The sequence below is a fragment of the Meles meles genome, chromosome 5 (assembly GCF_922984935.1).
Source record: "Meles meles chromosome 5, mMelMel3.1 paternal haplotype, whole genome shotgun sequence".
NCBI classification, from domain to species: Eukaryota; Metazoa; Chordata; class Mammalia; order Carnivora; family Mustelidae; genus Meles; species Meles meles.
Genome location: NC_060070.1, coordinates 58,479,544 through 58,507,069, shown reverse-complemented (window position 1 = coordinate 58,507,069; position 27,526 = coordinate 58,479,544). Strand labels below are relative to the sequence as shown.

The window sequence follows — 27,526 nt, the reverse complement described above, 5'->3', positions numbered from 1 at the left end:
TAAAAGACATGAGTGTCTTTGCAAACTGAATTAAGATAAACATAAATAATAGAAAATAAATAATGGAGTGCTTAATGGATATAGCTGCTTAGCTTTTAAAAATAAAAACTGGAATTTTTACTCAATATTTTTCTCAAGCAACCAATTTTACTTATGAAATGAGACTTTCGAGGTTATAGATTTCATTTTTAACATATTAATACTAGAAAGTCCCCATGAAACATATTAATAGGAAATGTACCTATAGAAATTGCCTTATAAAACATTGCCTTATAGAACATTGTAATTTTTAACATATTAACACTAGAAAGTCCCCATGAAACATATTAATAGGAAATGTACCTATAGAAATTGCCTTATAAAACATCACCAAATTTCTCTGAAAATAATTCTATCTTATGGACATAGGAAAAAAAAAAAAGAAAATCTAGCGGTAATTCTAAATCTCAACTATATTATGGTGAACACAATTCTCAGATATAAACTGATCAGAGACAGAAAGCCAGTCTGAGCTAAGACTCAGGTTAAAAACAGTGACCGTACCGTTGAGAAGACAAGTGCTTTAGCGCCCGGGTCTCTAAGCTGGATTCTCATCAGAGTTCTGACCACAGCTTCCACTTTTGTAGAATGGCTACCCTTTGAACACAAACAAGGAAACACGTCACTACCAAATAAAATCTAGTTTATAATAGAAAAGGAAACCAATGTAAAACACTTGAATTACCAAAACTACATGTGTATCAAAACAATCAGGTACATATGTGTTTACTTTTCTTTATTTTGTATTTGCTGGAAATTTTCTTTAGCCTCAAACTGTAGATGCTATAATACTTACACCCCGAGAAAACTAAATACGAAACACATCAGAAAGTCATACAGTGACATGACTCTGAAGAGAAGATTTTTAGGTTAAAGTGGTTAGGATTTGTAGTTACAAGATTTTATTTTTAGATAAGCAGAATTTATATTAGAAACACTTTTCACTTCAGATACCAGGGTATTAAGAATACAATGAATCAAAACTCCAGTGTAAGCAAACTGTGAAGGATCCAACCTGGGAAGGATCCTTTATTACAAAGGATAGAGACAGAGGTAGAAATGACACCCACTTGGACAGCAGCAGATTTCTACAAAGCTAGATAAACACTCAATGAGTGGTTTTTGCATTTTCTATAACTATTTCCATCATAAAAGTATGAAAAGAAAGAAAGTGAAGAAGTAACAAAATGAGGAAATGAGCAAATGTTTTTGTAGCCTTCATGGAGAAAGTTTTCCTCCTGGAATGCTCTGGGAGATGGCAATGGCATGAAGATATTAAGGGCATGGGATTTTGAGACAAATCTAAATTCAAAATTGACCAACCAGTTCCATATTTTGCTGGTTATGCAGACTACCTTTTCCAGGGTTTAGTTCCCTAATCTGTCAAACAGAGATGATAATTCTATTTCCAAAGATTGTTGTGATGGCTAACTGAGAGAAATACATGTATAGCATTTAACTCAACACTTGGCAGAGCAGATACTCAGTAACTTATCTTTCTAAGACATTAAGTATGAGTACAGATAATGACACAGATAATCTCATGAGAGCAGATCTAACCAAAAAGAAGTAAAAATATTCCCACAGCAGCATTACTCTTCTCCTCAAGCCGAATCCTTGCACCACTTTTACAGAGACACTCACAGGTAAAATACATCAATGAAACAAGAAAGAAAGGCATATCAATTTGAAGTTAGCAAGACAGAATTATGGAACAAGTTTTAAAACCCTAAAACTAAAATCCTGAGTCTACATAATTATTTTTCTGGTATGCAGATTGCCAATCACACTTGAAAGGTTAAAAAATATAAAGGATCTGTTTCAGTCTAAAAAGTGTCTTAAATAGAGCAAAATTGTCTCCAATGAGAGAAAGCAGGAAATCAGCATGAGTATTGTTTAATGAGTTTAGAGAGAAACATTCATATCCCTTGCAAGGCCTCATTTTCAAAAATATTTTCAAATGAAACACCATACCTATAAAAACCTTCCATCTATTAAGTTGCTTCTTACGAAAAGTTCAAAAGAAAACATAACAATAACCTTTTATAAGCAAGATTCCAAACTAGAGTGCTAACTCTGTGAAGGAAAAGACCAGAACATCAGCTTTTATCAAAGTTTGGACAGTTCAGTGGTAACTTTCAATAATTCCTTGCAAATGTCACAGCTTGGAACCATTTGGTCCTAGTCCAATTACTTCTACTATGAAAGAATAATTAGTAAGGAAGGGTAGAAATCCAAAGCTCCGCTTGGCAGAAAGCTACATGGGGAGTGAGACTACCTTAATACCCTTTTCTTCCACTTGGACAGAGGTGGCTACTGACAGTAAGAACAACAGATGGTCTTCTTAGTGGGTGGCCCACGTATACTGGCAGGTCTTGGTTTGAGCATACAGGCCATGCATAACTTTAAAAAACAAATCCAATAAATGCAAAATCCTTATGTTAGGCCAGTCTGTTAAGGTAGTTTCTGTCAAGACAAAAGATTTCCTATGTTAAACTACCCAAAGACATTTAAATGATCATAAATTGTCATTAAAAGTGTTGTCTCCCAGTTGCAGGAAGAGATGTTGAGTTTAATTTTTTAAAAGATTTACTTATTTAGGGGCGCCTGGGTGGCTCAGTGGGTTAAAGCCTCTGCCTTAGGCTTGGTCATGATCCCAGGGTCTTGGGATCGAGGCCCGCATCGGGCTCTCTACTCCACGGGGAGCCTGCTTCCTCCTCTCTCTCTGCCTAGTTGTAATTTCTGTCAAATTAATAAAATATTTAAAAAAAAAAAGATTTACTTATTTATTAGAGAGAGAGGGAGAACAAATGTGTGTGTATGTGTGGGGGAAGGAACAGAGAGACGGGGGGAAAGGGAGTCTTAAGCAGACTCTGTGTTGAACACAGAGCCCTACATGGGCCTTGATCCCAGGACCCAGAGATCATGACCTAAGCCAAAACCAAGAGTCGGATGCTCAACTGATTATGCCACCTAGGCACCCCTGTTGAGTTTATTTTAATAACAATTTCCAATTTGTTGCTAAATCGAAAGAAAATGCTATGCACAATGAAGGATTACTGACCTAAGAAGTTAACACAGAAAGCCATAAGTTACAGGAGAAAAACTGAATAGAAATTAGATAAGGATCAAGTTTCTGTCTTATTTACTATATCTATCAGAAGCACATTTTGGATGACTTTAAAAAAATTACATAAAAGCAAAATAAGCTTATTGGACAACTAAGCTAACAGAAATATACAGAATTAAGGAAGTTAAACCCTTTTTTAAAGTCCTACCCTCTCAAAACACCATTAAGAATTGGCATTTATCCTGTTAGATTCCTTAAGGCATTTTTGAAGCTTATATAAAAAGGCATATATATTCCACAAACATTTGTAAAAACATGTTTTATAAAGTGGACTTTTAACTTGTATCTTAGCAATCTATTCATGTAGGATCTTTATTTTACTTGACCTCAACAGCTGAACATTTAGGGTATAACAATTTATTCAATATTTGGTTATTAATATCATTAGATTTTTGCATTCATTTTGCCATTATAACAATACTTTAGTGCTACTTGTTCTTATAGCTTTGGATGCATGTGAAAATTTTTTTGTTGGATAGGCACATCAAAGTGGAGTTGTTGGTTAAAGACTCAAAAAACTTACTAGATACTTGGATTTTGGTGGATCAAATTGCCATTTAAAAATGCTGGAACTGGGGCACCTGGGTGGCTCAGTCAGTTAGGCATTTGCTTTCAGCTCAGGTCATGATCCTGGAGTCCTGGGATCCAACCCCATGTTGGTTCCCTGCTCTGCTACGAGTCTGCTTCTCTTTCTCACTCTGTGCCTTCCCCTGCTCCTTCTCTCTCTCACTCACTCTTTCTAATAAATAAAATCTTTAAAAATAAAATCTTTAAAAACATAAAAAATAAAAAAAGCTGGAACTTTTAACAATCAGTGGTTAAAAATGTCTGTTTCTTTGCACACTTGTTAAAATTCAATTTTTTTGCCATTCTGATAGGTGAAATGAGGAGCCAAATTTTCATTTAGTCTACATTTTCCTGAGAGTGAATATGAGTATCATTAACTGGCCATTTAGAATTCCTCTTCTGTGAACTGTATTCATATCCTTTGCCAATCAAAAAAACCCCCAAAACCCTACGTTTTCATTTCTTAATGATTTGTAAGATCTCTTGTATACTGTATATGCTAAATTTATGTTGTCAATATTTTCTTACCTCTCTATATGTGGTTCATAGTTGTGTTAAATGCAATAATGTAAACAAAAGTGCTATCTTAATATATATTAGTTACAGTAACTCACAAATGTTTGAGGAATGACAACTGGATTTAAAAATTAAGTATTCTTTGATTTTACTCTTCTATTAGATTTTTCTGTGCTTGACATTTAACTAGTATTTCATAAGAGAAATGAGATTTTTTTGGTAGAAGAGCAGCTTTTTCTTCAATTGTCTTGCCATGGTTCTATCTTTTTACATTTTCATTTAAGTAGGCTCCACCCCAATGTGGGGCTTGATCTCATAGCCCTGAGCCTAAATTAAGTCAGATGCTTACTCAACAGAGCTACCCAGGCACCCAAACCTGGTGGAACCTAGATTCCCATACCACATTATGCCCTTATTCATGAACTTTCCCCCCTCTTTCTTGTTTGTGCTTTTTACTTCCAAATGAAAAAGCAAGAGTCCCAAAATAATACTGAAAAGACTACAGCTGATCTTATAGCAGAGTCAAAGTGAATAAGAGATAGGGCAGACTTTTCTTCTGCATCTTCCTCATCACTCAAATCTCTCCAATATTTCAAGTAAGTTCATATTTGAACTCAAATTACTCAAATCATTCATTTATTTATTCAACAAAATGCCAAGAACTATATTAGGTACTGGATATACAAAGATCAAAAGATACACTCCTTTGCTCTCCAAAACATATAATCTAATCATGTTACAGAATATGGAAAACAACAAAAAAGATGGTTTATAATGCTGGTTTGGCCTAGATGCAATTTAAGTCAGTATTTTATTATAACATCTTAATGAGTACTATACACATTCTACTTCTCTTTGTAATGTTTCTATCTAAAATGCATAAATGAAATTTCGCTCTAATCTGTCAGTTTCTTCTTTCTTTTTTTTAAGATTTTATTTATTTATTTGACAGACAGAGATCACAAGCAGGCAGAGAGGCAGGCAGAGAGAGGAGGAAGCAGGCTCCCTGCAGAGCAGAGAGCTCGATGCAGGACTTGATCCCAGGACTCTGAGACCACGACCTGAGCCGAAGGCAGAGGCTCAACCCACTGAGCCACCCAGGCGCTCCATCTGTCAGTTTCTGAGAAGACTACGCCGTGTGGCCACTGCTACAGAAACTAAGTACTTAGTTTGTTAAAAAAGGTTACAACACAAAGAAGGGATGCATTATATATAGGCAAGTCTGGAGGAGATCACAGAAGGGGCACAAGAGATTAGGATGAGTAATTGTGCACATGAATCTATCCCTATGCAAGGTGTTAACAACGTACCAAAGTATGAATGTTCTCAAGACAGATAAACTGGTAGCCTAAGTCCAACTTAGCTTACTTTTTTAGCTGTATGAGTAAACATACAAATGCAAAATTAAGCTGGGATGATATGTATTTGTGAGGAGGATACATAGGAATAGAAATCCCACAAAACTGCCAAATCACTTCTTAATACATTACGTTGATAAAGTTGTATTTAATTATAAGCACCACTGTCCTCTTCTGAAAATTCCTTTAAAAAAAAAAAAACCCACAAGATTTTATTTATTTATTTGAGAGAGAGATTGAGAGAGCACGAGAGGAAGCAGCAGATTCCTGCCACTGAGCAGGGAGCCCAGTGTGGGATGATTCTGGGACTCTGGGATTATGACCTGAGCCAAAGGCAGTCACTTAACCAACTGAGCCACCCAGGCGCCCTGAAATTTTTGTCCCTTTCTTTATTTCCATCCTTTCTTGAGAGTCTCTTTGGTTTTTCCAGATACATATCCACCAACCCTGACTTTGTGATCAATGCTTGGCTTTTCATGTTTCTGAAACATCAATGATGAAGACCCAACTGTAGAGTAAAAACACATCATCTGTCCTCTGCCTTCCCCAGACCATATCTTCATGGTTGTTCTCCCTAAGGCACTACTTCTAAGGTCAGCTGGAGAACCAGGATGGGAGATGTATTAAGTGTCATCAGTCAGATCAAGTCAGTACCTCTCCTGGTGTTCCACTCATGAGGTAAGCAGTCAAGAGTACTTTAACAGTTAATGGAAAAAAAAAAAAAGGATGGAATTTTCCTTCTTTATAGCAAAAGAATCATACAAGATATTCTTTATGAAAATCTTTGTTCTCTTGCTTATAATTTAATCAATGAAACTGAACAAGGTCTCCAAGCTACATAAACAGGCAGTCTTTCTACTTTCTGGAAAATAAACCACAAAGTTAAAAGCTCTAGACTTTTGGGTAGAAGTCGAGGCAATGAAAAAAAACAGCAGATACAAATTAGTACCAAAGGCCAACAAAGAATATTTCTTATGAAGTCTGGCCTAGAGGTTGTCTAGTTGCATACCTAAAGATCAGAAATGTCATGCATCCTCTTAACTACTCCAAGTAAGTGCAGCTAGCTTTTTTTCATCAGAGTTAAACTTGACTGAGTAGCTCTACAGTCTTAGGTTCATGTTATAAAATTCTAAGAACCTAAAGTTTGAGTTAAAATTTGTTAAATGTGTTAAAAGGATGGAAAACTCACTTCTGTTTCTTTGTCATATATTCAGTAGACAGAAAGAATTCTAATAATAAAACTATCAAGTAGTATTTAGACTTTGACCAACACTCCCTCCCACCCCCGCCAGAATGGGACTACATATCTCATCACATCATTTGTAGAGTGAAGTACTGCTTTTCCTTCCCTAAAGTCTTCTTATTGGGGAAAGAGGAGGGAATAGGTAAAATCTTTGAGTATGGTGTAGAAGATATGCAGTGGTTGGCTTTGCTCTATTCCCTTCATGCCTACTTCCTATGGCTGAGAATCCCTGTTTAGGGAAGGCAGGAAAGGAAAGAGAAGATACGAGATCTCCCTACTTTAGCAGCAAAGTGCTATTTGCTCTTGATTTACAGAAATAAAACCAGTGCTCTATGACAGGAAAGTTACTGTTGCTTTGTACTATAGCCCTTTGTCACCAGTCTGTCCTTCTTCCCTTGAGTCCCTCTATTTTCTCTATTTACTTAATCTGTCCACATTCCTCTCTCACTTTTTCCCTGTAGTATCTACGGATTCTCATGGTTACGCTTTGCTCCACTGGCAGAATTAAGGGCTAAAGTGGCTGCTGTGTCTTGAAGAACATTAGAGGAAAGTCAAACAGTGCAGATGATGAATGCAGTCTTATTTTTCACCAAATGTTAGAGAATATTATTTAGCAACTACTTGATGTCAATATACATATATTTAGAGACATTACACATATATATTCCATAGATGCTAAATACATACACACTAGTATCTGAAACACATCAAATCATGGCTTACATTAGAGGAGGCTGTCAGTCACCACTCAAAAGTGAAAGCAAAAGAAGTCATTTTCTGGTATTTGCCATTCACACACTCATCCTACTAAAATTTCTTGAAGTAGTACAGCACAGTGAAAAAAATACTATAATGAGCATTACAGGGATCTTAGTGCCAGGTAAAGGTGACACAGACATTAAGAAAGCTTTCTAGAGGGCACCTGGGTGGCTCAGTTGGTTGGGTGACTGCCTTCGGCTCAGGTCATGATCCCGGACTTCCAGGATCTTGTCCCTCATCGGACTCCCAGCTCTTTGGGGAGTCTGCTTCTTCCTCTGACCTTCTCTCTCATGCTCTCTCAAATAAATAAATAAAATCTTAAAAAAAAAAAAAAAAAAGAAAGCTTTCTAGAAAAAGGTCAGGAGTTCCATTAGATGGGAGTGCTTGGAATGTTTTTCTTTAAAAACAAAGTTTAAATCCACAAGATTAGAATTATATTCCTTTCTACATGACTTCAATCACTCTCCTTCGTTCTACAGTGTATAATATTGTTCACTATTTTACTGACTCTCTGTAGATATCGAAGACATACTGATAATTAGGTAATAAAATGTGAAAGCTATTAAACATCATAATATAAAAATGATACTACATGATACTATAACAAAAATTAGGATGTGGAAGAGAGACAAAAAACTGAAAGAGGAACAGATGCACTAATTTCCTCATATTCTGAAGTGAGGAGACAGCAGATCCTGTCTACAGTTGGTGTTTTAAGAAACAAAATCTATGTGTATTATTGAAAGTCATATAGGTGATCTTTAGAACTAAAACCAGAAACTGATCATAGTGGCAAGGCAAACAAGGTAGAATGAAGGACAACTACTGCATTCCATTTTATTCTGAGTTTATTTTTCTCTTGTGTAAATTATTGCCACTAAAAAATAAATATACTTTTTGTCTTCCCTTATTTCTTACAGATGAACAAGAGATCCAAGGGGATGGGAAGGAGGCCTATAATTTAAAGTTGTTACCTCACAGGCACACCAGCCTTCTGAATCTGTCAGGGCTTGAGAGCTGGACGCTGCTGGTCCTGCAGGGCCTCCTTATGCTCTAGGGTCAAATGGATGCCTAACCTGTGGCACCTGCCACAGCTAAGAAGTTTCGGCTTTGTGAGAGGTAAGGCAATCCCATCCGAAACACAGCACAGGTTTTATTTTAATCTTCCAGTTATTACATGGATTGATTTTTGCAGTCATTAAAACATACTACAAAGGAATTGAGATTAGAGATTTTTTGGGAAGATTTCATCTGACTGAAAAACATCACTTTAAAGAAGACAAATTTACACAACTTATCTCCTCCCCTCCCCTCTCTCAAAAAGGGAACTATGTCCTCTAACCAGTAACATGACCAACTAGGATTTTAACATGGTGACAGATAACAGATTTTTTTCTCTAGGTTTTCATTGTGGGCTTATAACTTGCAAATAACTTGAATGTTCAGTATAAAGTCATTTCTGTCTTGGTGTTACCTGACTTTTGTTACTTTTATTCTGGACACTTCTTTTTGAAAGACAGCTTACTCTTTGAATGAGCCTGTGCTATCCATAGTAGTTTCTGCAGAGTAAGATCAGTTAACATTGTTTTATTTCTGTCTGCACCTGTTTACCATGCTAAAAACCCATGTCGGCAGTGACAGATACAATTTAGTGCAGTTATAGAACTTGCATGACTAGTTTCATGAAGCAGGAACACTTCTCAAGCATATGCCTGGGGCAAGGGCTGGATTCTTCAAGCATTCACATGTTACTTGAATGAAGTTCAATGGAAATGCCACCCATGCAGTGGGAAATCTTACAAGTGCACTAGGCCATGAAAATATCATTCTGTCCCTTAAAACACTATGCATAATGATTTCAAAGAGACAGGTTAACAACTAGAAAAAAGTCAAAAATTTTATTTGTACCCAAAGGCTTTTAGAGATATTATATGTAAAGAGTAATCAACTGCTTATCTGTTCATCCATCTGTCTATCCTTCCATCCATCCAATCATCTATACTTACTGAGGACCTGTTATTTACCAGGTATTTTTCTAGATGCTGGGGATATAGCAGTGAATAAAGCGAAGTCCCCACTTCACGAACAATGTCCTTTCCACATTTTAATGGAGTTTATACCCAGCAAAGTGTAAGTTTTTCAGAATGGTAACTTCATAAAGATAATTTACATCTTAAAGTCTCTATTGTGTGTTTGATTTTTTGTAAGCTATTGCTAACTTAAATCCAGACTCCCCAACAGTTCAGAATTACAAATGCTAACTTGGCCAATGAATAGAAATTGTTTGTTTGTGATTTTAATTATACTTACTCATGACATTTTTCTAACAAAAACAATTACATTCTAAAATTACCAGTTAATGTTCATATACAAGTATCTTATATAAAAATATTTAGATATACTTAAGTATATTCAAATAAATAAAGCTTATGGATTATATTCACCCAATTATTTCAGGCCCAGTCACAATTTTGGAATCAGTTCTTTTCCATCCAGATGTTTCACTATATTTAGAAAGTACAAGATAGACTTCACAAGTCATCCTTGAATAACTGAACAAAAATTCAAGAAAAACAACAGAATTCTACATTTACAATTTGACACATGATACTGCTAAAATTCTTAGGGAGTTTGAGTACAGAAATATAGTTTTTTTTCCCCCTCTACAAAGAGGCTGTGTAAGACAGCTCTATCATCAATAAACTTACTTATTAAAAATGCAGATACCTGGACCAGATCTCAGATCTAATTAGTTAAAATTTAAATGGGAATGGGGCCTGATAAAAATCTTTATTTTAGGAAGCAGGCCAGTTATTTGACACTCCAAAGTTTGAGAAGATGAAGCAGTTGTGCCTGTGTGTAGGATGTGTGGGAAGGTTGCTGTTTTGCTGTGGCTATACCCATGTAGAATATTTGCTCCTGGATAGAACTTCTTATGACATAAGAACCATGTCCATCATAGGGTCAGGGTTTCCACTGACAAAAATGAAACCTATCCAAACTTAGAACACAAGGAACATGCCACGTGGGGTGTATGTTCTGCCAGGAAGCCTACTTCACCATCCCAAATGCCTGGCAGTTGTCAGAACTTGCAAGGGGAATTTTGTTTACTTTGCGAAATGCCCAGTAGGTTCCAAGGGTCATTTAGGAATACTGTCACACAGACTTTAGGGTAAATACAATCTTTAACTTACATGTGTCTGCTGAAGGGAACACTGTGATTGCAATAATCAGTTTATGTCTATTGTCCATCAATAGGATTCCTTATATTGTGAAATACCAGCAGAAAAAAATGTCTTATATTGTTTAATACTATCTTTATGTTTTCCAAATATCCTTTATCCAAGACCAGCTATATGATTATGTATGATATACTGTCTGCTCTGAGAGTCTTGACATTACTATTTAGAGTGAAATAAACATTTCAGATGACACAAAAAATTCAATGAAGTAAAAAAATTGCTTCTCGGCATTGTAATAAAGGCCAGAGATTTGATAATCAACATAACAGAAATATCCCTAGGGCTAGCAATAGTTTGAACTAATATTTATAAAATTTCAAAACACTGCCTTACTTATTTATATAGAATTATCTTTATTTTATACATGATTACTCCTTCAACTTCACAACAGATGGTATGACTGTTCAGCAGGGTAGTTACAGAAGCAGAGAGTGTCTGAGAGAACAATAGGCAGATGCTTCAAAGAGAAGGTGGCAGACAGTAGGGCAGAAATGTGCCAGAAGTTAGAAAAGGGGACAGGCAGCATAAGGCAGAAGTGGCAGGCACAACTGGTGACAGTAAAGGCAGCGAGAAGCAGAAGTAACTGTGGCAAGAAGTAATGTGAGAATGTGGAAGACAGATAAAACTTACAAGCATAATAGGTATAATAATCAGTCATGTTTAATAAAAAGGAAATAGAAGTGTACATGCACCTATGATGAGAGAAAAATTAACCTCGGTAAATTCTGTAATCATAACTTTTTATAAGATGCTTTAATTTATGTGTTTATTAGTAGGCAGGGAAGACAGGAAGAAGAGAATAAAAAACAGTATTTGTACACTGATATTCCTGTCCCAACAGGACAGTGAATGTAACTGTCCTGACCTCTCTTCTGTGTGTCTAGGAAAGGTGCCATAAAACAAACAGGTGTTTGGGTTTGATGGGCTCGATGACTCAGTCTCACAGAGACTGTGCTGTTTACTGGTAGTAGCTAAAGCAATCACTTCCTAAACCTCGCGGCGTGAAGCCTGACGCAGCAGTTCTCACACTCATTCCTTACAGTGTGATGAATGCTTTTACCTAAGGGTCAGCAGCCCTTCTTAGCCAAGAGTGCAGTCTGTGGCCCTCGGGATGCCTGAGGCCAAAGGAAAAGAAAGAAGAAGAGAAAGAAGCGCTAAGAAAAACCATTTTTAAGGGAAGGAGAGGAAAAGTGCAGGACTGGGAAGAAAGGGAGAGGGAAGCTGGGAGGAAAGCAGTTCTTTGGGCGGGGAGGAGGATCAAGCCTGACTATCAAATGCCTCATCAGGGCTAGTCAGCAGATTGCACCACAGACCACCTTCCTCTTCACTCAGCAACTCTTTGGCATTTGATTTAAAAATACACATTTATCCAGGGGATTCCCAGACAGGAGCAGAACTATACGACCCCCTTGAAATCACGATCTTCTCATCACTTAACCTTGCCAGTTGTGTTATCCCAGACTGCTCTGCGGTTCCCTCCCATTCTCCACCCTCCCACTCTTCTCATTCCACTCCCAACTCCGGTAGTTCCCCATTACTAGTGCTTTATGGTCAACAAACTCTTTCCCACTTTTAACCTTTTGTAGAAATACTGTGCTCTACTTCCTTGCTATAATTAGAACCTGGCTGTCCTTTGAGCACAGTGCTTTCTTGAACTATGACTACTGTGGTCCTCTGGTCCCTGATGCAGGTTTCAGATCATTATTTCTCATTTTTGTAAAAATTTCCATTCTTTCGGGCCTCATGAAACCCAGTTATCCCCTAATTCTACTCTTTGCTCTCATTTACTGAACACTACCTTTCATTCATGGAGGAGTTTTGGTGCCTAACTCTGTATCTCAAACTCTAGATATCTCAAACTCTGTCTGTCCCCTTGGACAACCCCTCCAATGTTCAAGTCTTACCATTTCATCTTCTGTCACCTTGTCTCCTCCACCTTACTTGGGTCACCTGCTTCTGCAGTTGGATCTGGAGTACCGAATAGCTGTTCTTTCTGAAATGACTGGGAGAGCCCATCCTCTGACAAGGACATTTATCCTTACAGCTTATTTGCTCAGTAGCCCAACCTCTCCCTGGTATGTGAATGAGATTTCTACTTTCTCTCTACATGTCAACACTCTTGTCTTTTGAAGAAACTTATTACACTGCAGATTATTCCTTCTCTTTCCTTTATCTTCACACTATCCTTCTTTGCCAGAGATTAAACATACTCAAGAATCTTTACCATAAAAAACCCTAAAGCAAACACCCCCCACCCCCAAAACCAAAGGCAAAAAAATCCCCATAAGCCCCCCTTGTGCGCTTTGTATCTCTTACTGGTTATAATTCTCTTTTCTACTTCACAGTTAAATTGATAAAATGGTTGGGCATTTTCTCTACTTATTCACTTTTTGTTCACTCTTCATTCCCTTCCAATCTGCCTTCTGCCTCTAAATTTCCATGGAAAGGCGCTCTTGAAGTTCATCAATGACCTCCATCAGCCAGACTGGTCCATAGGGTCACTAAGACACCTTGGCATCACTGGATATGTCTGGTAACTGCCTCCTTATGGAAGTAGTTCTTTGGCCTCTCATTGATTGCTGACGCTTCCAGTTGCTCCTTCCTGGTCTCCTTATCAGCTTCTCCCCCTTTATTCAACTTTTAAAGAGCTCTGGAGTCCTAGGGGACCTGGTCTGAAGCTAAATTGTGTTCCATCCTAGGTAATCTCATTTACTCTCATGGCTTCATACATCATTATGCCAGTGACTGTGAATTTTCTATCTCTTGCTCTACAGAGCAACACTTTGCTACATGGATGTCCTAGGCATTTCAAATCCAGCATGTTTAAATGTACTCCTCCTCCAAGTACCTCCTATCAGTAACTGTACTATTATCCATCTGATTTTTCACATCAGAAACCAGGGGGTCTCTCACAAAATCACAATCAATCCCTCCAGCATTCTATCTTACTAGTCAACCTTCAACCTCATGACTATAACCGGTTCTTTCTACCTCCACTACCACCGACCTAATCAAAACCACCATCACTACTGCTGTGGCCTTCTGATCTGCCCTCTCCAAAGTTTTTCTGTTTGTTTTCCTATTCCTGCTAATCAAATTTCTACACTTCACAAAAGGGATCTTTTAAAGATTCAAATCTGATCATGATACTTCTCTGCATATAACACGTAATGCCTTTCAGTTTATAGGAAAAGAAAATTCTCAAATCTTCAGATGGCCCTTCAGTATCTGGTCCCTCTTTGGATTCCAGATTCATTTCATTCACTTGTCTTTTGTGCCTTCTACACTGCAGCCACTGAGTTCCATTAAGATCTTCCTTGTCTCAGACATTTCTATGTATTGTTTTTTGTTTGTTTCTGTCTGGCAGCCTCCTCCCACAAGGTCATGTCTCTCTTCCCTCGGCCTGGTGAGTTCATTCATCCTTTAGGCACCTACTTAACTGTCATTCCCTCAGAGAAGCCAGGTTTGATTTTCTTTTGGAGGGCTTATCACAACTGTAATACATTAATTATTTGCGTAATGTCTGTTCCTGACTGCCCCAACTCAAATTCTGTCCTTCCATTGCCAAACTGTAAAATCACGAGGACAGGAATCATGTCTGTTTTATTCAGGAGTGTTTGTTCTACCTGTGAGGCCCAGCATACTGCCTGGCACACACTATGTGTCCAATAAACAGGTATGGAATGAATGAATGTTCATTCCAACTTTGGGATTTTGTTTATCTCAACATACTAGAGAGCAATGTTATTGGTATTTTCAGGTTTTACTCAAATAATAGTCGGGATAAACAGTACTTAAACATACTTTAATTCAATCACACTTTTGTCAGAAGGGGGAGCCCTAACTCCTGACAGTTTCAACTTGTAGTTAATTTTCCTCAAAAAATACAATCCTTGGGACGCCTGGGTGGCTCAGTTGGTTAAGCGGCTGCCTTCGGCTCAGGTCATGATCCTAGCATCCTGGGATCGAGTCCCATATCGGGCTCCTTGCTCGGCAGAGAGCCTGCTTCTCCCTCTGCCTCTGCCTACCTCTCTGCCTACTTGTGATCTTTCTCTCAAAAAAAAAAAAAAAAAAAATCCTTAAAAATAAGGATTTTTAACTCTCAATTACTCCTTCAGGCCTATATTCCCTACTACAATCATATATTGATTTGTCCTTTGTCTAAGTCTGATTAGGATGAAAAAAAGAAGCGTGTTTAAGGAAGGCAAAGAACAAAAAATTCTAGTAAAGGTTTTTCATTAGATAAATGCCCCTTAGAGAGAAAGTCCAATTATCCTGTTTGGATTTCAAATTCTAGTCACTTTCTTAGAATTCAGAATGAAGCACGGGAAAAAATTAGGAAAATAAAGCCAAGTTTTGGCTCTGAAATATCAATCTGTGTCATCTGAAAGTATATCACCTCCTTCTGTGACAGTCTCCATTAACTTCATAAGCACTGTTCTCCCCTCCAATTAGGCTGGGCCTATCCCTTTTCCCTGCTATCTAGGGTGAATGAGAGAATGGAGAATGAGGAAGAAACTTTCTCTAGGTAAATCGCTAATTTAACCAGAGCTCTATTTGTAGTAGACAGAAATACCATCAAAGATGATGCAGAACTGAAATTCTAAGATGTTACTTTTCTGCCACAGTGGACCTGACGAAGGCCAGCCATGTTTGAAAAAGCTTTCTTGCCTTCCTCCCACACAGAAAGCGTAGATGGTAAAGCTGAGGCTTTCAGGCAGTGTTCCTACAGACAGAGAGAGTGGTTTCTACATATTCACTGTGCCAGCCTTGTTCTGATTCTGATGGTCTCACTATCAGATAATGACTGCTTACTACATTGTTTTGACTATGCTTCCACATGTTCTTAACCTACTTTACCTTCACAGGGATATCTTCTTCCTGGTTGGCTTTCTCGGAGGTGAAGACATATGAGATTTCTTTGTGAGATGTGTTCTGGCGGCAGATGGCACACTTAATGGAGCTCCTATGAGACCCCACGCTGTACTGCTCAATAATAATTGAAATGCACTCGTTACAGAAACAGTGTCCACAGGTCAGTACTGCCCACTGAAAAAGAAAACACACAGAACATACCTCAGTGAGGCACTATCAAAGATGCCTTCTAGGGGTGCCTGGGTGGCTCAGTGGGTTAAAGCCTCTGCCTTCAGCTCAGGTCATGATCTCAGGATCCTGGGATCGAGTCCCGCAATGGGCTCTCTGCTCAGCAGGGAGCTTGCTTCCCCCTCTCTCTCTGCCTGCCTCTCTGCCTACTTGTGATCTCTCTCTCTCTCTCTCTCTCTCTCTCTGTTAAATAAATAAATAAATAAACCTTAAAAAAAAAAAAAAGATGGCTTCTAATCTATAAATATATCAAAAGGAGAATAAGGGAGTCATAATTTCACTTCCTGAATATTTTATGATGTTAACACTCTGTAAGTCATAAAAGCTAAGTTGTACTTCAAAATTAACTATTTTTTAGTTCAACCAGAATACACTTTCAGTCTTTAGTTCTACTCACTCTGTGAGCTTAACAGTCAGTCACCATTATTTTGTAAGAAGTTGGTGTTCTCATTTCAGTATTTAGGAAAAATGCAAACTACTCCTTTAGCACTGTAACAGCAGATACAGTAGAGGGACTGAGAACAACATTAATTTGGAGATATCATCCTCAATATATTCTATATAACTCATTAAATGGATTTACATCTTTATATGTTACAGTATTTATTATATAGAAAATGAGATGGGCTAGTATCTCAGGTTTATTTAAAAGCGGTCGTAGAGATATTTAAAAAAAAAACCAAATACATAAAAGACATTTTTGAAAACCCTTTTGTCCTACTTTAAGAAAAGAACAATAGCTCTGACTCTTGGAGGATACCACAGAGACTCTCTGATATTGGCAATGAGGTGTGCAGAAGAGTACCAGTTTTAGGTGAGAGGTCAGTTCTAAAAGCCACAGCATCTTATGCAAATTATTTAACTTTTTCACCTGGTAAACAACAACAAAAATTGAGTGGTATTATGAATGACTAGGTTCTAAGCACTAAGCTGTGTTTTTCTAGAATTCAGAAATGTATGCACGTGCACAGAAGCAGCATGGCTGGGCCCATCTGGGGTGCTTTTGCGGGACAGACTAAGAAGTCCCTTAGAAAAGAACTCACACTAAGGGAGGAGAAAAATGAGATATATAAACTTGGTTTGAAAACAATTTCTGAGAGGGGGAGAGGCTTTTGGGGTTTTACTAGCTGAAGCTGTTCATGCTGTTGTCTAGTGCTCGCTTCGGCAGCACATATACTAAAACTGGAACGATACAGAGAAGATTAGCATGGCCCCTGCGCAAGGATGACATGCTGTTGTCTAGCTATGCATCTGCTCTCTCATGTCTGTTCTCAGGAGCTGAGGCTGCATTAAAATTAAAGAGCTGTTTCACTAGCAATTTTCTTTTTTTAAAGATTTTTTAGAGAAGGGGGAGTGGCAGGAGAGGGAGAGAGTCCCAAGCAGACTTCGTGCTAAGCTGGATCCCATGACCCTGAGATCCTAACCTGAGCTGAAACCAAGAGTCCGTTGCTTAACCGACAGAGCCACCCACGTGCCCCTCACTAGCATTTTTGTAAACACAGCAGTGTTCTGTACCCTGTGTACCTTCAGTGCCGGTAGGGATGAGGGGCACTTCCTCTACTTGAGAGAATTTTGTGGCTCATGAGAGCTCAGAGTGGACAAGCGGAAAGTCCATCTACACCTGCAATTCAGGAGAAATCACACATTTGGCTTCAGAGCCTTAGGAGTGACTGGAGGTTGACTGAAGCAGCCCAAACAGAAGACCAGGGGTCTTCTGCAATGCCTCCAGGGGTGTTAGCCAGTTTATGAGTTATCTCTGATTGATCCTCTAAGTTAGGAGGGGAAGAGGAGAACTGGGAAGATAAAAATGATCTAGAGTTCCTACAGATTGCAGTGAGGAACAGAATTCGAAAAGAAAAGTGTTATTACTTTTATTGTATTCCAGTATGTTCTCCTAAGTGAAGGAAATATAGGTTATACTAAAATTAAATGAAATTATGTATATGAAAGAGCTTTAAAAACAGGAAATGTTTAAGACATAAATTAAAATTTCTGATTCACCCAGTTGTGTGAATCTCATTGAAACTAAAAGTAAAAAAGACACTACTTACCTCTTGATCCTTTCCATTTTTATCATGACTTTTATCATATTTTTACTAGTGATTTTTCTCAGATGTCAGCAGCATCTGTACATTACTATTCTGCTTGGTCTCCAAAGTAATATTGGTGCATTTAAGATTATCAATAAAATATCCTTTAAAAATCCCACTTTCTTCATAAATTGTGGAGACCAAAAGGTACTTTCTGTCTGATTATTGCTGGTCAGAGTGTGGAGCTCATATATTTAACTTTTTACTCTTGGTTCCATGAAAAAAGCAGCCAAGAACACTTTTACTCACTTCAAATTTTGAGGAGCAATTAATACTCTGATATTATATATGATTTATCATACAAAGTAGAAATTTGTAGTTTCCAAAAATCACAATTGGTAGGATAAAGAATCTCTTTGAAGAAAACTAATATGGTGCCATTAAGTTTGTAGAAATTTGTACACCAATCTTAGAAAGATTTATTCTATTATAATGGCCTTGTAAAAAATCACATCTAAATTTCACTAGGATAGATATTATTTACACTTTAAAGTTTGGTTTTTAAATATTAATAATCCCAAATAAGAGCTATGTTACTATACTTTGTAATAACTTAAGTAAATGTATGATTATATTTCTGTATAATTACCAAATAAACATATTAAACTGACAAAGTCAAATTACTTAGACTTGATCTTCTGACTGGAAAAAATATGCAAAACTATGCACCTTCAGTGAAAAATGTGGGGTTATTCTAGAAATAACTTTTCACCTATCACTTAAGGAGGAACATTGTTTAAACATGTGGCACTAAGCTTCTCACTTAACCTTTGGTCCTATTTTTAAGGTGGAGGTCATTTTTGCCTTGGATATAAAATTGTCATGAGAGAAAAAGAGAGTTATTTTATATATATATGTATATATATATATTTTATATATATAAATTTTATATATATGTATATATATAAATTATATATTTTATATATATATAAAAATTACACCTTTGAAAGGTATAAAGTGTTTTATAAGTGCATATGCTATTTATTATTTCACCTGTTTTCCCAGCTGCCGGGCACAGATTGGACAAGGTTCTGGATTAATGCCTCCTGATGTTTTATCTTGAGACTGTTCAAAAAAATAATTTAAAAAAGAGATTAGTTGCATTTTAAAACCTTAAACAATTTAAAAAATTTATAAAAGACCTAAAAAAATTTAAAATATGCATTTTACAACTCATTTATAAAAGTAAATGCTGGCAACTGCTATTTAAATAAACTTGATAATTAAGATAACTTACTAATGTATTACTTAATACTAATATTCCCAGGATTAACAAATAATAGTCACAGAACAAATAAAAAATGCAAATAACTTTCCTTAGAGTTTATTAAAGTTACTATATTATTAATATTTGTGACTACTGTAAAAGGCAAAGTGAAAAGCAAATTGTGATATAACAGGTAAATTCTCAAAATTTTACACTCAAGCTAGCTTTTGTTATAAAGAAATAATGTATTATTTTAAAAAATATAATTTAGAATTCTGAAATAAATGCTCCTTAAAAAATATACAGAGAATATTTATTCTGTACATTTTACTGGGCAGGCGATCACAAACTTGGGAAGGGGCAGCATTTATTTACAAATCTCCTTATTAATGCTAGTTTCTTTTCCATATTCTTTTATTATCTCATTAAGGCAAAACAAATAACTAGAAAGCAGAAATATCTTTGAGACCCATTTTGCCTGAAAATTATACTGGAGTACAACAGTTCTCTTCAAAATCTCTAAAACTATCTCAAAAATTTTTGAGCTTCAAGACAGTCACCAAATGGACAGTTTTTAATACTGAGGAAGACCTGAAGGAAAGTAAATTAGACTCATAGATCACTGAAGTTTTAAGTCTTTGGTTTCATTAACCAAATAGTTAAACATTTTAAACAACTGTTTTTCATTACCTCTTGACTTTTGTTTAGTGGGGGGGGAAAAAAAAGGTAAATTGTGCATGGATTCAGCAACTCTATGGTTCAAAACAATTCCATTAACGAAAATAACAGGATTGTTTTTAAAAAAATTAATTATTTTCTTCTATTATTGATTTGTATCGGATAACATAACAAACCACCTAAAGTCTTAGTGGCTAAAACAAACAGGAGTTTCTCATGATTCTATAGGTCACCTGAGTAATCGGGGGTGGACTGACTTGTGTGGGGCTGGATGGTCTATTATGGGCTCATGTTGATGTCTAGCAGTCAGCAGACAAGCTGGTCCAGAGAAAGGGCTAAGCAGAGATTTTCGCTCCTGAAGACAGGTAATTTGGGCTGCTTCACAATGACTCAAAGTTCCAAAGAGCAATAAGATTGGCAAACTTCAATGTGCATGTACTATTCAAATCTGTGCGCTTCTGTCACAGGCCAAAATCAGGTCATGTGACCAAACCCAGAGTCAGTGTGGGAAATCATCCATGGGCACATACAACAAGGGGCATTATGTAGCATTTTGTAAACATTTTTTCATAATTTACATCATCTCTTCTTTTAAAATTTACTTAAAGTGAGGATTACTATTTTTTCCATAGAGGGCCAGGTTGGCTTTGTGGCCATATGATTTTGGTTGCAACTACTTAACTCTGCTGATGTAGCACAAAAGCAGCCATAAACAATATTTTAAGGAATGAGTGTGGCTAATTTCCAACAAAACTTTACTATAATTACAAAACAGGCAGTGAGCTGGATTTGTCCCATGCAAAGTATTTTCAGATCCCTGATTTAAAGTTCTAAATTTCCTCTAAGCACACCTTAGCTACACATTGTCACATGATTTTTATTTTTGTTCAGTTCAGAACATTTTCTAATTTCTGTTGTGATTTCTTTAACTCATGGGTTATTCAGGAGTGCTGTTAATTTCTGAACATTTGGGGATTCATCTGGTTATACTTCCATACTGAATTCTAACTTAATTCCTTTTGTCAGGAAACATAATCCTGTACTATTTTCATCTTTTACAATTTTTTTTTTTAAATTTTATTTATTTATTTGTCAGAGAGAGAGAGTGAGAGTGAGCACAGGCAGAGACAGAGAGAGAAGCAGGCTCCCCGTTGAGCATGGAGACCGATGTGGGACTTGATCCCAGGACGCTGGGATCATGACCTGAGCCGAAGGCAGCCGCTTAACCAACTGAGCCACCCAGGCGTCCCTCATTTTTTACAAATTTTAAGAGTTGCTCTTTTAACTAGCACAAGGTCTATTTGGGTAAATGTTCCACGTACCCCTAAGAAGAGTGTATTTTGTCAATTTGTCAAGCTGCTATGTCAATTTGGTCATGGCTTTTCAGTGTTCAATGTTAGATAAACTTACCGATTTTTTCTGTCCATTTGTGTGACATATGGGAGAATCTTGTAATAGTTTGCCTCTGCATACCTTCTTCCTACGTTACTGTTATGTATTTCAGTTCTGGGTATGCTGTATATCCTACACAAACATCAGTACTCCTGCTTTACACAGTCAGTGATCTTTTTATTTACCTACATACTTAAGCTTTCTCTTGTCCTGCATTCCTCCCTGTAGTTCTATTCTTCAACCTGGGATAATGTCCCTTTGGGCCAAAGAAGCTCCTTTAATATTTGTTATAGTGTGAGTCTACTGGGAAGGAATTCTTTAACTTCCATAACCTAAATAATCTTAATTTCACTTTTTAAAAAATTTTTTTAATTTATTTGACAGAGAGAGATCATAAGTAGGTAGAAAGGCAGGCAGAGAGAGAGGAGGAAGCAGGCTCCCTGATGAGCAGAGAGCCCGATGCGGGGCTCGATCCCAGGACCCTGAGATCATGAGCTGAGCCGAAGGCAGAGGCTTTAACCCACTGAGCCACCCAGGCACCCCTTAATTTCACTTTTAAACACAGCATTTTAAAGATGTTGTTCCACTGATGGGGTGCCTGAGTGGCTCAGAGGGTTAAGCCGCTGCCTTCGGCTCAGCTCATGATCTCAGGGTCCTGGGATCGAGCCCCGCATCGGGGTCTCTGCTCAGCAGGGAGCCTGCTTCCCTCTCTCTCTTTCTCTGCCTGCCTCTCTGCCTACTTGTGATCTCTCTCTGTCAAATAAATAAATAAAACTTAAAAAAAAAAAAAGATTTTGTTCCACTGTTACCTGGTTACACAGCATAAAGCTACTGAAACCTCTTAACAGTGGAATGCCATCTTTAAAATGTTAAAGCAAACAGTTTCTCTGTATAGTCAATAAGGAGAAGGTATATATAGTCATCAGATTTTGTCCCAATTCTAGTTGCTTAAAATATATTTTCAAGACTTTTGGATTCATGCAGTTTATGATTTTCATAAGTGTTTTGAAAAATTTTATTTTTATTCTGTTAGGAGTTCCCTGAGCTTCTTGACCTATAAGACATTATCTTTCCTCAGTTTTGGAAAACTCTCAGCCCTTATCTCTTCAACTTGCTCTGGTACCATATACCTCTTTTTCTCCTGGAACTTCAATTACATATATGTCAATCATATGGCTGTGTCCCACACCTCTCTCACTATATCCTGTTCTTTATTTTTATTTATATGCTTCTTTAAACTGGGTATTTGTTATTGAACCATACTTGAATTCACTACTTCTGTCATTTTCTGTGTCTAGTCACCCTCCAACCAGTTTTTAATTTTAGATACTGGATTTTGCCTTTCCAAAATGTCTGTCTGATTCTATGGTATACATTCCAATTCATTCTATGTTGGCCAGCCTTTCCTCTCTTTGATGTATAAATCGTAAGTGCTTTAAAATCCTTTCCTGTTATGTTCACAATCTGGATTATTTATAGATCTGCTTCAATTGTTCATTTTTTCCCTTTTAATTACTGGTCACATTTTCCTGCCTTGCACATTTCTTATAATTTCTTACTGTGTGCTATACTTCTTAGTTTGTTTATATGAAAAAACGCAGAAACAAAATTAGATGTTTTCTTTCACAGAGGATTATTCCTACCCCAGTAGGCAGTTAGGTTGAGGGGTGAGTCGCTGATTACCTCAATCTAGTAAAAAACTGAGCTGGTTCTGGGAATGGGTTTTAAGTTTAAAATCAAGCCACCATGGTTTCAAATGTCTCAGGGGTGAGACCTGTTACGTGTTTGTTGTTGGACCCTTGCTCCCTTGGGGAGGAACTGTCTCCGAAGTACTGCTGAAACCAGGATTTCACTCTATATTTCTAGTTCAGGCCCAGTTGTCATGCAACCCTATCACTTAGCAAATGAGGAGAGTTTGTCATGCATCTGAAGCTCCTCGAAGTTCCAAAATGTAATACTAGCTCACCTGGCCATCAAAAGTTCTGAGTTCTCACTCTCCTGTTTGAGTCCTTCTGCAAAACTGACCTTAATCTCAGCCTGTATCCAGATACTGCAAATGTTTTCAGGCAAGACAATGGCCAGCAATCTCAGCTCACCTAGAAAGAGCTCTTCCTTCCCTGGAATGTCATTTCACCTCAACCTTTTTGCTTCCACAAGTCTCCACTGTCTTTAAAAATAAGATGTTAATAAGGTAATGGTAAGACATCACTGCTATTCCCATACAGAAGTAGCAGTACCCAGACAGACTAAGAAAGATCTCAGGTGGTTGCTTAGTATTCAGAAAATTTCTTCTGAAGAACTTATTTTTTAAACTGAGATATAATTGACACATAACATATTAGTATTTCAGGTATAACAGTGATTCAATATATGTTTACTGGGAGACCTTCCTTATGCTTTGAAATCTTACTGGAAATTGACCAGTTTTTTGTTACCTGACACTGAAAATTGCTGATCAATAATATAACATGTTCATCTTTAAATATCTTCAGAACTCTTGAATGTATGCCATTCCATTATTTTAAGTGATCAATTAAGTTCCTTGAGGCCAAGGACCAAGTCTGTCTATCTCAAGCTCCCACTATAATGCATATAAATCTCAGGTGCTCAATAAGTATCCGCTGACTGCCAGAAAATGTAAAAATTTGTTTCGCTTATTTTTTATTCAACTAAACACAGTCATATAAAATTGGGATTATACTCCATTTATAATTTTTTTTTAAATTTTATTTTTTTCTCTCAACTTTCTAACATGAGCATTCTCTTATCTCATTTACTTCCTGAAGACACCATTTACAATATTTATATCATAATTTCATTGTAACAATAATCCATGACTTTATATGTAAATATTGAACTTTTTTTGGACACTTAGTCTTCTAGTTTATTATTATTACAAACAAGACTGCAGTAACTATCCTTTAATCTAATTCACTCCCAAAATTTCTATTTACTTGGAATATTCAGGAAAAAATTCCAATTACTGAGTTAAAGGATATGAATTCTCTAAAGTTGTTAATACATGTTAAAGTATTTTCAGGAAAGGTCTATATAAATTTATTCTTATTGGTAATACATGAAATATCCATTCACTGCCCTTTCACCTCTGTGGAGTGTTATTTTAAAAATCTCTGCCTATTTGTTGGCAGGAAATGGTTTCAGCTTAATATGATTCTTCTTCATAATATTTTTTCTTTTATTATTAGCTGAATTTGATTTTCTAGGCAGATTATATATCCTTAGAATTTTAATTTTTTAAGAAATGATTCAACAAATACAGGATATCAATTTGTATCCTATGCTAACAATTAACTATCTCTTAGTTTTGACTTTCACATTTAAAGTATAGAAATCAAACATTTAAAAAACTCACATTCAGGAATATCAAAAAGTTTTTTCCAAACATTACTTCTCTAATGCTAGAATTTTGTGAGACTGACTTTTAAAAAAGTTTTCCCCATCTAGGGGCACTCGGGTGGCTCAGTCAGCTGAGTGTCATACTGTTGATTTCAGCTCAGGTCATGATATTGGGCTGTGAGGTGGTGGGGCTCTATACTCAGCGTGGAGTCTGCTTGAGATTCTCTCTCTCCTTCTCCCTTTGCCTCCCCCCCCCACCCCGCCTCCATGAGATTGTTCACTCTCTCTCTCAAATAAATAAGCCTTAAAAAAAAAAAAAGGTTCCCCCACATCTACATGATAGTAGTAGTCATCACAGTATTATCAGTAACAATAGGATACTAATAGCAAAGACCTAGAAAGTGCATAGTAAGTCAGGAACAGCTCTAGCACTTCATATATAATTCATACAGTCCTCAAGAGAGCCCTACAAGCTAATGTTGTTATTCTTATTTTACAGATGAGGCAAAGAGAGGTAAATAACTTGAATAAAGTCCCATATGTAGGAAAGACTGGTGTCAAGATCCAAACCTGAACTGCCTAGGTCCCAAGACCATCTTCTCAACTACCATGGTATTTTACTTATAATGAATGTCCAACTTCTAATTTTATCATCACTGGGATTTACTGATTCACTTAAATGTATTTTGTATCCATTTTCAGGACCAACTCTAATCTACTGCTTTCCTTCATTTGTTCTATCCAAAAATCTGTTATATCTCTTTCTGGTTAGGTACTGCCAACAGCCATTTATCCTTACAATAAGATGGAACTACATTGATCATAACTCAGAAAATGTGGTTTCAATTACAATAATTTATCGTTACATCTTGTGAGTTAATAGCCTTCCAAACATTTTATAGTTCCAAATAACAAATTAAAAAAAAAATCCATGTATGTTAAATGAATGCATGTATAAGTATATATAGATTATGCATTTTTTTGCCCAAAGGTGGTTATACTTCCACTATTCAAGGCTTTGAATGACAGTCTGTTTACATTGTTTTATACTCTAGAGTGCACACCCTTCACACAATCTGTGTAACTTAAATTTTCTATAGGTATCACCTGTTGTGATCTGTGCAGTTACTGTAGATATGACTAGTGTTCTGACTGATATAATTAACACAAACAAAAGATTAAAGAAAACCTTGTATCATTAATTATGTGACTAACAGATTAAACAGAAGGAGTCACAAAGGTTTACTGATATACAGCAGGGAAAAAGTAGCATCTTTAAACACAATACCTTCTCCAAGTTAGTTAGGTAAAGAAGCTGCCCAAGTTTTTTCTGAAGCTGTGAAGTAGCAACAGCTTTATCATTTAGTAGTTTTATGCGATTTTGTTCTACCTAAAAAGCAAAACAACACAACTTTTTATTCTCTCTCTTAGAAAGATGATAAAATTATATTAAACATGTCAATGGGTTTACTAAAAATAGGACACACTTAAGTTAATGTGTCCTATTTTTAGTAAACCCATTGACATGTGAAAACTCGAATTTGCAGAATGGATAGTAGATATTTTAAAAGGAAACACGCAGTGCACACACACACACACGGCTCTACAGAAGACAAAATTCAATACAAAATTCTTTTAAATAGGACATTTCTGCATACACTTGAAATTGGTTAAAAATCAACCTGAATTTTATTTATGGACCATTTTTTAGTCATATATCTATGGGATAGAGAAAAACTAAATGATCTGCTGCTTTGGTCAAAAGAACTCTCCCTTCACATGCCATTCACACCTACACCCATACCCCTTCCCAGCAGACAGACAATGATGAAAACTGTAGTAAACAGTAGACAGATGATTATGAAAATAAGAAATTTGGTTACAGAGGAAAAAATTACTGATAATTCATATTTTAAAAGCTCAGATAGTATAAAATGAGTATTTTAAAATTTTTCTCAGGTAAAGTTTCCAAGCTTTATAGGAAGAAAAAGACTTAAAAGTTAAAACACATAGGGCACCTGAGTGGCTCAGTCTTTGTTCAAAGTGTCAGATTCTTTTTTTTTTTAAAGATTTTATTTATTTATTTGACAGAGAGAGATCACAAGTAGATAGAGAGGCAGGCAGAGAGAGAGAGGGAAGCAGGCTCCCTGCTGAGCAGAGACCCCCCCGATGCGGGACTCAATCATGACCTGGCCGAAGGCAGCGGACCCCGAGATCATGACCTGAGCCGAAGGCAGCAGCTTAACCCACTGAGCCACCCAGGCGCCCTAAGTGTCAGGTTTATGATCTCAAATCAGGTCTTGATCTAGGGGTCATGACTTCAAGCCCCCATGCAGCTTATTTAAAGAAAACAAAACACCCCCCACATACAATGAATAAAACTATAAAGGAAATTATATTTTAATATGGGAGATAAAAGGTTAGGAGAGTCATTTTTTAATCCTGGGATATAAAAAGGGATTTATTAGAAGATAAGCTGTCAATATCTGTTCATCAGTAGAAAAGGAAAAGTGCAAAAGAAAAGTTTTTGATTGTTCTTAGGAGGGTAAGAATAATCAAAAACTTTTCTTTTGCACTTTTCCTTTGAAAAAACTGAGGTTAAGAAGGAGATGTGTCTAACAACTGACTGACACCCCCTTTAGATTCTGGCATACAGAAGGTGCTCAGAAACATATGAATATGCAATCTGAAGAGAAACAAATGAACCCAAATAGTGAATTCTATGCATGTATTAGATACGACATTATTCCTTCTTGTCCATTTTCACCTATAAAACCAAACACTTTTATATGGCTCAAACTAAGAGCAGAGATTAAGTACAGTCTTATGGAAGAGATCACTGTCC

The 27,526-nt window shown here is 36.7% G+C and overlaps 1 protein-coding gene and 1 non-coding gene across 5 annotated transcripts in view; one reads left to right on the top strand and one right to left on the bottom strand.

Annotated features, from left to right (window-relative positions):
• The window catches only part of SHPRH (SNF2 histone linker PHD RING helicase), a 90,615-nt gene that overhangs the window by 10,230 nt on the left and 52,859 nt on the right, over positions 1–27,526 (bottom strand). For 3 of the 4 annotated variants that reach the window (XM_046005462.1, XM_046005464.1, XM_046005463.1), the window contains exons 23-26: positions 25,970–26,071; positions 19,041–19,112; positions 15,715–15,903; positions 544–636 (exon numbers count right to left, since the gene is read on the bottom strand). In XM_046005462.1, coding sequence (XP_045861418.1) covers positions 544–636; positions 15,715–15,903; positions 19,041–19,112; positions 25,970–26,071 — 456 coding nt within the window. Of the gene's footprint in view, positions 1–543; positions 637–2,314; positions 2,506–15,714; positions 15,904–19,040; positions 19,113–25,969; positions 26,072–27,526 lie in introns of those variants that run through there. The other variant, XM_046005465.1, reaches the window with a different exon arrangement.
• LOC123942855 lies at positions 17,110–17,217 on the top strand. The gene has a single exon (XR_006818492.1). It is a non-coding gene; the product is annotated as a U6 spliceosomal RNA (small nuclear RNA).